Source organism: Prionailurus viverrinus, chromosome A3 (assembly GCF_022837055.1).
Source record: "Prionailurus viverrinus isolate Anna chromosome A3, UM_Priviv_1.0, whole genome shotgun sequence".
Taxonomy (NCBI): Eukaryota; Metazoa; Chordata; class Mammalia; order Carnivora; family Felidae; genus Prionailurus; species Prionailurus viverrinus.
The window spans coordinates 69,343,147-69,360,471 of NC_062563.1; the positions used below are offsets into that span (position 1 = coordinate 69,343,147).

Genomic DNA, 17,325 nt, shown 5'->3' on the forward strand with positions numbered 1-17,325 from the left:
TTTTTTATTATTCAGTAAGCTTTTCTTTTTCTCATTTGACAAAAGTTTTATTTGAAAGTGGCCCATTACCCTATTAGCTCCTTCCCACCCACACACACATACATAACGAGCATAGACAAATCATTCTTAGCATTATAAATCTAAGAGGAAATTGTCCTTCCTAAGTAAGACTCCCAGGAAACAGGAAGCTGGTCCTGTTTCCTCTGTAACAAAAGACCATTTATTTATTCATTAAGAAGTTCCCACACCAAAGAGCATCATTCTCTTCATTTATAGTCTTAAATTATCAGGATAAAAATCATCTCTTCCAGGGGCGCCCAGAAGGGTGCTCAGTCAGTTGAGTGTCTGACTCGATCTCACAGTTCCTGGGTTTGAACCCTCTTGTCAAGTGCTCGCTGACAGCACAGAACCTTCTTGGGATTCTGTCTCTCCCTCTCTGCCCCACCCTGCTCTCTATTTCTCTCAAAAATAAATAAACTTAAAAAAATCACCTCTTCTGATTCCTTCAGGAGTTTTGAGAAAGGGTTCTGTTTAGAAGAGGGGCTCAAAACTAAGATGTATGGACACATTTAAGGGCCATTTTGGAATGTAAGTAGTTTGCAGGGTTGCCATTTTGTCAGCCTACTAAGTGAATCACAAATATAAGACTTCAAAGAAATCTATTTCACAGAGCCTTATGTTCATGTGAAAAAAGAGAAGTCTTGCAAAATATGTATATTTACATAATACAAACAGTAATAACAGCAAACACTCATAGCATGTATTATGAACAAGACACTGCTCTACAACATGCTTTCCACATATTAATTTATTTAATCTAACAACACTATCTGTAGTTTGAGGGAAAGGCACAGAGGTTGCCAGTCTTTTTGAGAAGAAGTATGAAGAAACACTCATCCACTTGTCATGTGTCCAGGCAGCTGAAACCAGGCATTTTAGGGCAATGGTGGCCTGTGACCTAGTTATCACTGGCTGCTTTAGATTTCCACCTGTCATTCTAAAAGTTGAGCTTCAATTAGACCTAAATTGTATAGCTATGCTCTCATTTTCTAAAGTACTAAGTTTATACCAATGTGAAGTTGTCACCCAATGCTAACCATGCAGGACGGTGTGGCTGGAATCAAGCATCACTGAGTTCCATGTGTTCTCACCCAGGGGGTTGCTCCCAATCCAGTTTCAACATGTACAGTTCCCACCAGGAGGCCTGAGTGGTTTCATCAGTTGCCCACCAATTTTCAGCCAGAAAAAGTAACAGCATTATGTAATAGGGAAAAAATAGCTTGAATATTCTTTTTTTATATAACTAAATTGGGAAAATGAAAAGCCACCATTATGCTCTATTTCATGCCAGGCATTGCAGCCGGTGCCTTAAATATATTTGTTTTAATCCTTGCAACAACATGAAAAATAGGCAATATTTTAATGTGAAAGATGAAGAATCCAGCAATCATAAAGAATAACTGACAAAACATCTGGGGAAGAATGAAAGATATCCTTTTGTAGAATGGGACTAAAGGTATGAACTTTCTGTTTTTGTTCCCAGAGCTGAACAGAACAGTGGATGGCAAAGTAGGACTCAATACTACTTGATCAATGTTGAAATTGATAATCCACCAAGTATACAACTTCCCTCTTCATTAAGCATTATGAGTAGAACCACATAGTAAGTCAAATTTATCAAACGCTTGGTAAAAGGTATAATTTACTTGTGTTGAGGAAGATGCCAGATTTTTCCTGTGTTACTAATAGCCTTAGGAAGGCACGTACATGAGCATAACCCATTTTCACAGAAGAAAGCATTTTTTAAAGAGAGGGTAGGTTAGGGTGATTAGGGAAACTTCATACGTAAATATTAAGGGAGTAGGAAAGACACTCATGTGAAATACAGAGAAGATTTGGGCAAAACATTTTTAAAAGTAATTATGCATCTTTTTACAAAAATATCTTCTTTCACCTGTTTCAGGATAGAAAAAGTGCATAGCAGTTATATCCATTTCTGAATATTTAACTCGGTATATTACTTTCCTTAAAAATCAGTTTCCCAAAATATGACCTAGTGATACCTAAAATGATTTCTATCAAGTTATGTCTAACAGTATCTAAAGTCTAATAACAGCAACTACAATTTTCGTCCATGTTATTTTATGTTGGTATTGATGATGAAAAGCAAGCAAGAAAAACAAATTTAAGAAAAGCATGACATCAGTACATTGAGAAACAAAGATGTGCATGAGGAGCATCCTATAATGAAACAATATTCAGATTAGAAAATGATTTAAAAAAAAAACACCGCTAGACAAAAAAAAAAAAAAAACAGTTGGAAAAAAATCGTATACTCTAAGGACTTCATAAGAAGCTGTCACACAGAGCCAAGTCTGCCAAAAGAGCAACACTGCATGAATTATTAAAGATGGGTGTGAAAAAAATCATAGGGGATGGGACAGAAAAAGCCAATGATAGAAAAGATCTCTCACTTACAAAATGTAATATAGGAAGAGAAACCATTCATGAAATACACTATCAAGGAGAGGTAAGATCATAAGAAAAGCCTACAAAGAAAGATGACATTGGAGCAACAGAATTTGAAGTTTAAGCCTTAAGAGAATTGATGAATTGAAAACTTGGGAGTGCAGAAAGAAATAAGGAGGGAGAGGATGGGAAGTTCCAGCAGGCTTGGTGCGAGAGTACCGAAGGAGCTGTCATCACATACAGTCAGCAGCTGCTGTGCCTTGTATATTGGACAACACACTCTGATGCAGCGGAACAAAATTAAAATTCGCACAACAAATCCATGCAGGCAGACAAACACGGTTCCTGCTTCATGGAGCTTACTTTCTTGTGGGGGATGCAAGCTGAACATTAATGAACAAGTAACAGATAAGCAAACAAGATTCCGATAGTGGGAAGTGTGGTGAAGAAAATGGGACAGAAAGATTATTATCTACAGTATGGCTGCTGACAAACTGTTTCTCACTTTCCATCATGCTATAGTATTTAACAAAACAGGCACAAATCAGATGAATAAAAAGGAGAGAGGACGACAAAAGGGTAATCTCTTTTTCTCCTCTCTTCTCCTCCCCACCACCTACTGTCCTGTTGTTAGGATCAGTGTCCCCAGAGAAAGGCGGAGGCAGTAAACTAATCTATAAAGAATGGTTAGTAAGACCTATAAGCAATGGCTAGAAGAACTGGGTCACTTAGCTGTGCTCAAGAGGAAAAAAAGCAACAATTTTAAGTGCAATTAGAGTTCTCTTACTGAATTTCCTAGGTACACAGGGTAAGGATGCTATATATACATAGAGGATGATAGCCTATACTCAGTCAGCAAAAGAAAGATTCAGACCAGAGGAACACCAAGTACAGTAAGTACTGTAATTAGGAAGAATCTATACTGTTTTAAGCACTATGTTAACATAGTGAAAAATAATGCAAAAATCAATTTCTCTCAAGAAAATGCTAATTAGGAAAGCAAAATCAAATATAAATATAAACATACACACACACACACACACACACACACACAAATGTACAACCTAACACCAGACTTTGTTTTATGAACAATCCATGCTGGAGGATCTTAGCGAAAACCAGATATAAAACAGAATGTCATAATCGGGCATGTGAAAGTAAGAGAAATACAGAAAGAAGAAATTTAGGGAGGGAAAAGGCAAACAAATGGGGCTGATGTAATGGACAAGAAAGAAACAACTATTTTTTTTTAATTTTTAATTTTCATGAACACAGAAAGAGTGAGAATACCAGTGAAAAGGGGCAGGAATTTGGCAAAGGGACCTAGGATCATATCATAAAGTGACCATATCTGTCCAGACAACCAAAAGGGAATTGTTGTAGAGACCAGTAAACCAGAGGAATGGAATGGATGATCCTCAGAGTTCTAATCACATTCTGGAGGCTGAAATTTTTGATTGGTGGGATACAGGCCAGAGGAAAGAGGATACGAACACATGTCTGTATCTCCTGACCTTCTCCAGCTGAAAGGTGAGAAGCTCCTTGCTGGCCCCCAGTAGTGGCTCCATGTGCTTAGAGTGTGTGGCTACAGGTCAGTGGGTTGTGATAGTCAAAAGGGACACAAGATATGCATCCTGAACCATTTTTTAAATCCAAATACCAAAATGAATAGATTTAATTTAAAGCGATATTCCTCAGAAGAATATAAATTAGTTATTTTATGGTGACATGAAGTTTTCTGGGATTCCATGTGACAGCTACAGAGGTCACGAGTTAACTGAGTGGTTAGTCTCTATTTACCTTACTCGCTTTGTTCAGCTAAACAAGAAAATTATTGAATATGAAGAAACACTGCTTTACAGAGGAAACTAATGGAAATGACCCTGATATTTGGTATTATGAATACCTGAAAGCAAACCCAGCCTATGAATGATTCATTTTCAGAGTTCATAGCCACCCCTTAAAGGTACAGAGCTGCTTTGGAAACAGTATTTATGTGTTAGTCAGTCACACCATATCACAAAGAAGGAGGAGAAATTATGCATCAAATAGAGTTAAAACGCCTCAACTTAAATTTAGGGAGACACCGCAAGACTCAAATATTTCTCTCTTCAATGTACCAAGGATTCTACCTGCTGTTTGTTTTACTACTGCCATAATACTCTTACTTCTGAAATTCAGAAATTTATCACTTAAGATAATTTGCTGGCAGAATGAGTGGTGGGGACTTTTTGTCAGTAGAAAGGTCAAATAATTCTCCACAATGCAGGGCAATTTTTAAGCTTTACAATTTTACTACAGGTGACCCAAGGGAAAGCCCATTATACCGTTATACACAAAAACTACATTGTGAGTTAATGGAATGTGAACAGTAAGATATCAGCCTTGTGTGCTGTCCCCCACTGCTTCTTCTGAAATACATAATCTTGGTGGGTTTTGTTTTTAAAATTTGTTTTTCAATAAATGTGGGGAAATTTATCCACGTAAAAAGCAAAACCCCTTATCTCACAATAAGGCATTGTTCAATGGGGTGGACTTCTAGATATAAATGCAAGCCTCTTCTAAGGACCAAAGCATGCAACAAAGATTTAGAGTAAAGCAAAAAAAGTAAGAAAAAAAGTCGACTAACCTAACCCACCTGAGCTCGGCTCACAGGGGTCAATGTCCTCATCGTCGCTGGGACATTCTGCTGAGGCCACAAGGATGTCATCTGTGGTCTATAAAAGAATCACATTAAGTAGATTAATTTAAAGGGATCTAACAGATGCTCTTATCTTTGTCTCATTGACACATGAAACACATTTGTGTTTTCCTGATAGGTAGAGAAACCCAATTCATTATTTCTCTTTATGACAACCCAGAGCCCACATTTTTCAATCTATTTTAGATCTCTCATGAAAGAATTCACATATTTGTAAAAAGTTGATTACAGCTTATTTTACATAAGGGCACAGAAGTGATCATAGCCAACTTATAGATACCCATCCATTCAACTGCACAGAATAGCTGCACACAGTAGCATACAGAGGTTTAAAACAGCCTGCCAGAAGCAGATGACTGGAAATTTATTACAACCCTGGAGTGCTACAAAGTATGCATCAGTAGGCTTTATGTAGTACTTGTGCTTAGCTTCCTAAAAGCAGAAGAGCTATAACCTTTTATATTCACGACTAGGTAGAATTTGATGAATCTTTGAGATATAGCTTGTCATTATTAGGAAACACAGATTAAGTAGAGAATATGTTTCACTGATGTGCTAAAGGGAAGCAAATATCCATTTAAGGAATTGGGGGTGGGGAGATTTCACACTTGATTCTTATTTTTGCAATATTCAGGCAGCAGATGTCATTTCACCATTGTCCTTTTCATTATTGAGGTTTCATGATAAATGAGAAGCGTATAGCAGGATGATATTTTATGGCAAGAGGATGGAGGTGACAGTTTTCTCTGTGACATTCTAGTTGCTTCATTGCACTTACAGCAAAAAAAGATAACCATCACTGTAATAAAAAGCAGAGTATGTAAATCCTAGCAGTTCGTCACATCATCAACACATTTACAAGCACCAAAGGTTGTTCTTTACTGCCACTTACAAGCAGCAGTAAACTCAGAATAGATATTGCATGGAAACTGGGAAGGTTTGCATCAGATTTGGCTAATGCTAAAGTACAGAACTCAACATATATATGACAGAAAATATCTCATTACATTGGCTAAGGATTAAAGGGATTATAATTGTGTAGACAATACTCAGAACACCAACCCTGATGAAATCCTGATTTAAAAATGGAATTACAATAATATATAGAGATCCTATATTAAAGAAAAAAAAAGAAATGTGGCATGACTTACTTTAATTAAGGGAGCACTTAATATAGTCAGAGATTAAAGTATAAATAAATCAATCTCAGGAAAATTGCGCCACCTTGAAAATGATGAAGATAAAAGATGATACACTTTTGTGACAAGAACTCAGCCTAAAGTTTTTCCAAGTGCAGGGACATTCTGCTGCACATTCAAATAAAGAATTTGTTCAGATGCTAAGGCTTCATGAGGTAACTTTAAATAAATACGAGCATTTAAGTACCATTTTGAGATGGTTTCATGTTATTTTGTTCTTAATTCCCCTGAGAGACAGTTGGGAGACTGGATTCATTTATTTTGCTGCTACTATTTTAAAAGAGGGAGCTCAAAATATCAGTTTTCCTGGAACTGAAACTGTTCATGTCAGTTGTAACTACCAGCAATTGGTGTGATGGTCACGCAGGTATCTTTCATTAAAGTGAGCTTCAAAAGGCAGAATCCAGCCTCCTCTTGGCATGAGCACATTTTGCAGGATAACATCCAAACTGACTTGATAATAGCAAGTTATTGGATTATGAGGTCTTGCAGGTCAATTGTTCCAGTTCACCCCAGAGCAGATTATCTGCCTTTTTTTTTTAAAGCCAACCTCAAGTGGAAAGCTACTTTTTTTCTCAACCACAGTAGAAATTCTTTCAAGCTACTTTCAAGGTTACAAAAGAATTTCTCATTTCCTTGAGGAACTTTAACTGTATTCATGAAATCAGTATAGGGTTGTTGTTCTGTTCTTGACAGGGGAAGAGGAGGATGAGAAGGATGAGAATAGATTATTTTTTTAAAAAAATATATAATTTATTGTCATATGGGTTTACATACAACACCCAGGGCTCATCCCAACAAATGCCCTCCTCAATGCCCATCACCCATTTTCCCCTCTCCCCTAACCCCATCAGCCCTCAGTTTGTTCTCTGTATTTAAGAGTCTCTTATGGTTTGCCTCCCTCCCTCTCTGTTTGTAACTCTTTTTTCCCCTCCCTTCCCCCATGGCCTTCTGTTACCTTCTCAAGGTAGCCAAATTATGGAAAGAGCCTAAACGTCCATCAACTGATGAATGGATAAAGAAGATGTGGTTTGTACATACTATGGAATACTACTTGGCAATGAGAATAGATTCTTTAACCCAGTACTTCACACCCCAGCAGTGGTATTGCCCCCTTTCTCCTCCTTCACCTGGGGCAGGAGGAGAGACATTTTCAGTTGTCACAACTGGGCAGGGGGGTTGATGGAGGCAGTGTGCTACTACTGGGGTCTGATGAGCAGAGACCTGGGAAGCTGCTAAAGATCCTAAAATGCGCATGACAGCCCTTCCACAACAAAGGATTTTATGAGCCACAAGGTCAGTGGTGCAGAGGTGGAGAAACCCTGCTTTAGAAGTGTAACACTTGTTCTGCGCCTTAATTTTTTGCCTGTGAAAAAAATGGAGAGCCTAAGAGTACCTATTGTTGTAAGGATTAGTCACAAAAACAGGACCACACTGCAAATGCTTATAAAGCTGTGATACTATCAACAATTACATTATTGTTATTATTTCAATAAATATAGCACTGATTTCATCTTTTCTAGCACTATATTTTTAAATAATATAATTTTAGACGTTAAGCCGGAAGTTGTATGTGTGAATTATTTTCAACTTTTCAGATCTCATGTTAAGTAGTTATATCAAAATACAGTAGCTATATTGGTACTTGGTTGAACTAAGCTTCCATCTCTCACAGCTAGTTTTACATTCTGAATCAGAAATCAAACATCAAATATAAATAACGAAGGCTGCTTCTCAAAATAAATTCATGGACTAAAAATGTGTGACTCAGTGGACAGTGTTTCATGCAGACTAAATTATTTAGGCCACCCAACTTAAATTTTCTTTAAAAAGTTGACCTATTTTCTACATTCTTCTGGAACAATTCCACAGTAAACAGAAAGTGTGAGAATGTTCTCAGTGCTATCTTGCACAAAACATAGTACCTAAAATAACAAAAAATGTCATGAAATAAATAGTACCGGATAGCCCTTCTTGAGTAGAAAAAAAAATTATGGTACAAATACGACCCTATTGTAAAACTGTATTTTAATTTTTAATGTACTTTTCCTGGTATAATGAATATACATCCTTGTTTTTCATGTTTTTTCTCTCAGAAATGGAAAACCAGCAATAGTCTTTTGAATAAAAGATCTCAAATCAATAGATGACTTGGCAGAAATCATCACTCTATGAAAAATCAGGAAGTGGCTTCAGTGTAGGGAAAAAAATCAAATTTCATTTTGGAGGCTGAATTAACTGAACAATCTTCTAGCCAAAGCTGTGTAATTTAAATTTAATTCACTGTGTTTGTAGCTGTCTTTCTATGACATGCTGTTGAGAGAGTGGTAGAAAGAAACTCAAATATGTCACATTAATCAATTCTATTCTTCAGTATACTTTCCCTGATGTTTATAACCTTTTCCAGAAAAGAGACAACCTGCTGAAAGAGACAGAATAGTAATCAAGCAAAAGCAGTAGCTTTACATAAATGTCCATTTAGACAAGTGTCCCTAACTGTGCATTTAACCACTCACAGGTCAAAGTGCCATGTTGGTCTTCCCTAATTCAGAGTGGCCTGTACATTCATGCAGCAAGCATCTGTACTTGTTCAAAATGTCTGCTAAAAATATCTAGGTCTCCTTACCTTTAGGGGAAAAAATGATGTGAATAGAATTCAAGAAATAAAGGCACTGAAACTTAATTCATCATGCTCCATGTAAAACACCAACATGTTATAGAGACAAAAATGTAATCAGGACGGGTGGGAGAAAGGATGTGTATAGTAAGAAGTTATCCCAATTTATTTAACTTCTTTAACAGCCAGGGTTATTCCAGAGACACCATTTGGTGGGTTAGAAAGTAGAGAAACTCGTGTATTTTTGTTCTTTTTTTCCTTACTTACAGGCATCTTCCCCCCAACCTTTAATGGTGGAATTTGCTTCATATTCACTTGCTATCACTTTTTTAAAAAGTTTACTATTTAGAGTGCAAGTAAGGAAGAGGCAGAGAGAGAGAGGGAGAGAGAGAATTTCAAGCAGGCTCCGTGCTGTGAGCAGAGCCTATCAAATGACGTGGGGCTCGATCTTATCAAACGTGAGATCACGACCTGAGTCAAAATTAAGAGCTAGATGGATGCTTAGCCAACTGATCCATCCAGGCATCCTGCTATCACTTTTTAAAATACAGAACAAATGCATATCTGTGTGTTAAAAAGATATGATGAGAGGATAAACTTAGTGTGTAATGTTATATCTCTACTAAGAACAGCGTCTCTAGACTTTATTCCTCATGATAAACAGCTTTACTGAAGACGGATGCATTCTGATGAAAACACCTACAAGAAAAATCTATCAGGACAAAAGAACAAATTCCACTATGCAAAACTATGCCCACTATTAATTTGAGGTCCACAAAGAAATTCATGATTTACTCTAAAATTGTGATTGAAACTTTATTTCTAAACAACAAGAGTTTATAGGGCTATACATCCAAATACAACACTGAAAAATATCTCAATAAATGGTGTTCACTTGTATAGCATTATTTACCCAAATCGTTCACTGCTGTGATCAACATTTAAACTGAATTGAGACAGGAGATAGGGTTGAGTATGGACCTAGCTGATATGAGACATGTTTTGCTAATTGGTAGACACCTGATCTTAATGTTACTTTTGTCTATGTGAAGCTGTTCTGGAGGAGAGAGAGCATTCATGTCTGGATTTCAGGACTGAATCTGGCAGTTTCTCCAGAAAAGACTTATTGCCAGCCACATTTTCATGAAAAAAGAAAAAAAAAGTCAGAAGTCATGATTAGTGTTATAGACTGCCCAAGCCAAGTTCAATACATTGCACTAATAATTTATAAGACAAGAAGTTTCTAGGGGATGGGGGAAGTGACAATATTTGCCAAGAGAAAAACTGCAGAAAAATAACCCAGTTATTTGTACACATATACACCCAGTATATATGTACACATATATACAATTTCTGAACTGTGAGTCAATTTGACCAAATCAAACCAATAAAGATACATCAAACTGGCAATTTCAGGTAATCAACAATCCTATTGGGGACCTAGGTGGCTCAGTTGGTTAAGCGTCCCACTTTGGCTCAGGTCATAACCTCATGGTTCGTGGGTTTGAGCCCCGTGCTGATAGCTCAGAGCCTGGAACCTGTTTCAGATTCTGTGTTTCCTTTCCTCTCTACCCCTCCCATGCTTGTGCTCTCTCGCTCTCTCTCTCAAAAATAAACAAATGTTAAAAAAAAATTAAAAACAAAATCAACAATCCTATTAAAGGTGCAAAATGAGTTTGGAGTCTCTGCATAGATTTTATGGTAGTTTCCATGATCTCAGTCAAGCTTTTGGTTCTTATTTGTCAATTATTTCTCTGAGTAGTAGATGCCACATAAAGATGTCATTCCATGGCTAACTAATCTAATAAAAATAAAAGCAATGAAGTGAGATCTAACATGGGAAGTATGAATTTTAGCTCCAGCACATGAATAACAAAAAAGAGTGAGGCTCAATTAGTTATCAACGAAAAGAAAACACTTCATGTATACCTCATGTATACATAGCGTTTTCTGATGGGCACAAAATATGGTCACTACTTAGCAGGGTATAAATTGTAGTTCCCACCTGTAAATAACTTATTGCGCTTACTCTGTTCTGTAAAGCACAGGAACAAATCACTCACTGATACAAATAACAATCAATTCAATTCAAATGGCTTAGCTTTCTTGAAATGTAGCAGTGCTCCCATAACTATTACTTCATTAAATATTCACTAATAACATGCTTATGCAGAATGTAGGTGGAGGTGCTATTATTCTGAGCACTACAGTTAAGTGCATGCTCAAAAAAAAAATACCCATTTGTACACTGATTTACCCAATTTGAATGTTTGAACACTAGCATTCATGAATATTTAGGGCAAACCTTAATATTTCTGAAAAGAGCCAGCTTTCACATTTCTTTAATGTTTTTTTTTCCCCAATTGATGCCTTAGGTTATTACAAAAAGTGACCATAAATCATCTGTCTGCTTGGGGGAAAAGGCAGACTTGAAAGCCATTCAATTTCTTCAAAATTTTCTTGACTATTTAAAATGTATGCAATGGTTCCAGAACAGTAAAAGTGGGTTGGATAGAAAAACCCCACCATGGTAAAGAGATCACAATATCTTACTCATTTTAACATGCATTTTATATGGATTTGATAGTGGTCATCTGAACAGGCAAAACTCGGAAGATTGGAATGTGGAAATAATGCCACAAAAAAGTGAATTTAAAGGAAATATGCAAGAAAGAAAAGAATGAGGATTTCCACTTAGTCAAAAAAGGACATCATATTTTAGCAAAGTTATGCAAAGTAGTAAACCTGCAAAGGAGAAACCTGGTGTCATAAAACTTGAAATTAAGTTTATGTTTTCAAAAAGATAGTATATCTCTTGTACTATTTCTTTAAGCTACTAATGACCTTTATTGCTCATATTGCATTTACATTTTTAGCCAAAGTAATGTAGGAGAGCTGGCCAAAATAAAAAGTTAAAGTGCAGTTTAAATTTTCAGATAGGTATTGTAATAACCTATTCTCCTGGATTTGCATTAATTAGAATTTGGGGGTATAAGACCTCCAAAGGCGGCTGGTAGTGCAGTGGAAATGCTAAAAAAGAAGTCAGAATATGCATGTGACCAACTGTGTTCCCTCTATATTTGATTTGCTTTTGGACATGAGTCCAAAATTCTGCACTGAGTTTGGCCGTTTCCAAATTAAATGAATACTGACAGATGTTTACAGTGCAAATCTAGGTTTCTAGGTAAGTCTATATGGATCTCTACTCCAACCATTGTGACTGAATGAACTAATTCGTCACACATGTTGAACTGAAAATACTTACTGCTAATGATGCCCAAACAGATTTTTTATAATTGTAAAATGCCAATGATGGATAGTGTTAACTCACATGTTTCCAAACTTCAAGCTTTCATTGTTGGCGTCTAACATGTTCGGGGATAGAATGAACCATGTTTTAGTCAAGCAGTCACACAGCTTCTTGTGATGGGCCAGACCTTAGTGATCCTTAGTCTAAACTTGTCACTTTATATATCAAGAAACAGAAGCTACGAAATTAATAGTTTTTGTTTGACCACAATGATAGCGCTAATTAATGGCAAAACTATGAGACTATACTGACCACAATAGGTTGTGATTTTGTCTTATCCTACCCCAGATGACTTTCATCTATCCATTCACCACCCATCCATCCATCCAAAACCATTTTGTTCTCTAAAGGATGTGATATAGTCTATAAAGATACACAATGAAATACATTTAAGATAAATTAAAAGGTGGCAAAGGAAATTATTGGATTTGAGATAAGTAAGCACTAAAATTGTCATGAAGAAAACACACACACATATAAGGAAACTAGTTTCTGTGTTCTCAACAGTACTTAAGAAAATGTATGCTATACATGTAAGTATATACTATACATGTAAACATATATGTACTATATATTTATATACAATCATTTTTATATGTGAATGATAATAACTTCTTTATTTCACAGGGATGTTGTAGGGATCAAATTTGACATGCGTGAAAGCACTCTGGAAATATCCAAGTTCCCACAATGTGGTATTTCTATGCTATTATTACAACTAATAAGGAATTATTTTTTCTCTTCATTTTACACTATAAAGAATAGTTCTGGGGAGAGTTCAAAAAGGGCAGCCGGCTCTCCACTTAACTGAATAACTTTCATTTTGGTGTCCCGAAATCCTCTGAGTGTACCCTCAGGTAAATGGGATCTGTTTCTCTCATCCAACTAGCCCCTCTCATAAATGCTGTTATGCTTGGGCTGATTCCCTTTATACCAGAATAGGATTCATTTCAGCATTGTTTATTTAGGGTGTATGTGTCAATTTCACTGGTAATGTACAAGGTAGGTAGTACCAATCCATACCTGGCACTGTCATTCCCTCCTCTCCAGGCCTCATGTCCTGGAGAGTCACCATACAGATGCAAGGACACTGGAGTCCTCTCAAGTTCTCCTCCTTGCTCACTTTCCTGGGACCTAGGTGACAACTTCATTTCCTTTATCTCTGCATCCACAGTTTATTTCTAATGCATGCCCTATTATAACCAGAGCATCTAAATGAACAGGTGAGTGGGAAATACAGATCACTTAGCAAACACTATTAATCAAAGGAGGGAGGGAGGGAGGGAGGGAGGGAAAGAAAGACAGAGAGAGAGAGAGAGAGAGAGAGAGAGAAGGAGAAGGAAGGGAAAAGAAGCTGAGAGGAAGAGATGTACTTTAGTTTTGACCCCTGCCACATAATGCTCCCTATTATAATGATTGTATCTATAGTTACAACATGACACTGCTTATGGTTGTGTCTTCTCTATGGATTAACAATATACTAATTAGCTTAGGGGCACCTGAGTGGCTCAGTCAATTAAGTGTCTGACTCTTGATTTTGGCTCAGGTCATGATTTCATGTTTCATGGGATAGAAACTGGCATTGGGCTCTGGCTGACAGCACAGAGCCTGCTTGGGATTTTCTCTCTTCCTCTCTCCCTTCCTCTCCCCAACTTGAGTGTGTACTAATTCTCTCTTTTAAAATAGTAATAATAATAATAAACAATACACTAGTTAACACCGAAATATTTTCTCAGTACATCAAAACAGTGGAGGTATTTGCCTTTCAAAATTACGTTGAAATCTACAAGTTTGGGAACTGTTTAGATGTATGCTTTATCTTATCTCATGTACTTCTGTGGGATAGAGTTTTTTTTCCATGCTTAACATCCCCAAGATATCTATCACAAGAGTTCAGTAGAGTTGATTTAAAATGTCATCACCACTGATTGCGGTGAATTATGTCACAATGTATACATATATCAAGCCATTGTCATGTACTTAAATGTATACAATTTTTATGTGTCAATTATACTTCAGTAAAGGTGGGAAAAGTCATCACACTCTAAACCTTTTATGAAAATAAGTATGATTGTGGAAATAAAGTTCAGAGTGCATGATTCATCTTGATTTTAAAAACAGAAGAAATGTTACTCATGACACTTGAATTGGTAGAATCATGTCAAATAACCTTACTCCTGATGGTCATCTTCTCTAAGCTCACTACACTGAGGTCTATGTTTGTCACAATTTCTCATTTATAACAGTTAATTAAGTCTCTAAATAAGAGTGAACAAGTATAGATTATTTTCCAGGAGTATGACTCCTAAGAGTGGGAGATGAGAATTGTGGCAAAAAATCACACTTTTTCAAAGATTTTATCTGCCTCTAACATCTCTAGAAGTGACAATGAAACTTTATAACTGGTTTCCACATTATACCTCATGGCTGGAAATTTATGGTAGAGAAGTAGCAAGAAGTGACATTGCCTTTAACTGAAAAGAGAGAAAGACTGAAAGTTAGAAAGAAGGAAGAGCTAAAAATATCTTGCAATAAGTTGGTCTGCCTGTTTTTATGAAGCAGTCCTGTCCTTTGAGAAAGCAATAAGATATAGCTTGCTTTATAGAAAAAAAACTGAGAAAAAATAGTTGACTATAATTCTGGGTCTCCCCCTTCACTGCCCCTAATTCTGCCTATCTCCTCAGAACTCTACTACAATAGTCTTGCATTGTAAATACTTTTGTTTATTGTAAAGAAACTATACCTCTATGTTTTTCTTTAGTACCTAACTACAAGATGAAAGTTTTATTTTCCTCCTGAAATAAATTGGATGAATATAAGGGCTGGTTGAGACCAGCCATCAAATTTAGACCAAGAAATATGTATTGGACAGAATTCATTCATAAAATTGAGATCTTTTGACTGATTCTTCCATGAATTTGCTCTTTCATTAGTTCATTCATCCACTTATAATCATTTATTGAATATCTTTGATTAATAAGAGTTATGCAGTGGAAGAATATAACAGAGAGCCAGACATTTCTATTTTGAGTTGCGTGGAGAACTTCAGGAATGTGGCAAATGGAGGCTGTCTATGAGCAGAAAGCTGCTCTCCACTGAGCCCTGTCCACAGAACATGGAAGGAGGTGGACACGTGTGAGTTATACAGATAGGGCAGAAGTCCCAGCTCTGCCACTTATTAGCTGTGAGACTTTGGACAAGTTCCCTAACTTCTCTAGGTTTCTTCCTAAATACAAATGAAGTGATTTACCCCTATTACACAGGACTATACAGAGCACTAAATTCTCGGGCTAGAAAGGCCCTGTCTAGCACAGTGGCTGGCACTTAGAAGGTATTTTGACAATATTTATTATATAGACATAGCTGGCTCTGTATACATTCTCACTTTCCTCTCCCTACAACATGGGGGAAGGGTTGTTCCTCCACTGGACTACTGAGATCTTTTTTTTTTTTCACTACTGGCTTATTATAAACAGATGTAACTCAGAAACAGCCAAATGGAAGAGATGCAAAGGGCAAGATAGGCAGGGGGTGGGGGGATATGGAGCTTCCATGCCCTCTCCAGGTGGGTCACCTTTCCAGCACCTTCATGACTTTATCAGCTCTGAAGCTCTCCTAATTCTGTCATGTAGGGGTTTTTATGAAGGCTCCATCATGCAGGCATGATGAATTATAATCCTGAACTCCTCTCCCCTCCTGGGAAGGTTAGGGATGGGGGTGGGGATTGAAAGTTCTAGGCTTCTAACTATGGCTTGGTCTTTCTGGCTACTAGTCCCATTCTAAAACTATCTACAAACCTACTAAGCATGTACTTATTAGAACAAAAGATGCTCCTTGCTCTCAGGAAAGTCCAAGGGACTTAGGAGCTATGTCAGGAAGTGGGGACAAAGACCAAACATATATTTCTTATTATCCCACAGAGTCAGTAACTTCACTTTGTTCTGGACTACCTTTCAATGATATGCATATAAAGAATAGCCTTGGAAGACAGAGATCTCCTGAGATCTTTAGACACAGATATTCTCTTCACAAAGGAGGTGTAATTTCCAACTTAAATCCACACCTCCATGTTTAAACATTTTATAAACAGAGCAAATTATATATTTGATATGAGAGCACTTTTTATTTATTTTTATTTATTTTTTTTTAATATATGAAATTTATTGCCAAATTGGTTTCCATACAACACCCAGTGCTCATCCCAAAAGATGCCTTCTTCAATGCCCATCACCTACCCTTCCCTCCCTCCCACCCCCCTAATCAACCCTCAGTTTGTTCTCAGTTTTTAAGAGTCTCTTATGCTTTGGCCGAGAGCACTTTTTAAAACACCCCAAAAAACATCACATCTGAATACACTGAAAAGCCAGGAAGCTCTTCTTTTCTCCCTAGCTGTTTGATGTAACCTAGAATTCATCAAATTGTCTTTGTTTCAGAGCTTGGAGACTCACTGAGATATCTGTTCCAGTTCCCTTACAGTAAAGAGAGGGAGACTAATGCGGCCTGGTCAGGTGTGTGGGATCTAATCACTACCTGGCTCAGCGTTGGATTCCAAATGTGAGCCTGCCTCCTGGCCTTCTATTCAATTGGCATCCCCCTCCCTCCACTGCTCCCAGTTCCATGTTTGGGTAAGAAGAAGATAAAAACAGCAGCAGAAATCACTTGCTGCTTTTCCCAAGTTTCTCAAACATGATTTGCCTTTTGCCATTCTGCCCTAAGTTTTACTGAAAATTTTATGCAAGGCCTTTGATAAGTACCAGGGAATGAAGTTTGCCTACATCACCCGACGTCAGATCAGACCAGAGAGCACTCAGCAGCCCCTGCCAAGCCCAAGGACTGACTGAAGAATGTGCACGCAGATGCTACAGGAGAATTCTGCTAATTGTCTTCTGTTGGGGACTAGGCACTTCCTTAGAGATCTTGTCTTTGTGTGCACATTTCATTTAGGTGAAATCTGACTGAACTCTTCCCACAGGTATTCAAGTGTTTTATTTGGCTAAGCGATTGTTTAATGACTTCCTCTTCAGCTACT

General features: G+C 37.1%; 1 protein-coding gene across 23 annotated transcripts in view; it reads right to left on the minus strand.

Annotated features, from left to right (window-relative positions):
- The window catches only part of NRXN1 (neurexin 1), a 1,136,768-nt gene that overhangs the window by 19,864 nt on the left and 1,099,579 nt on the right, over positions 1–17,325 (minus strand). For 15 of the 23 annotated variants that reach the window (XM_047854351.1, XM_047854335.1, XM_047854343.1 and 12 more), the window contains one exon: positions 5,099–5,186. In XM_047854351.1, coding sequence (XP_047710307.1) covers positions 5,099–5,186 — 88 coding nt within the window. The remainder of the gene's footprint in view (positions 1–5,098; positions 5,187–17,325) is intronic. The other 8 variants (XM_047854354.1, XM_047854348.1, XM_047854349.1 and 5 more) reach the window with 1 other exon arrangement.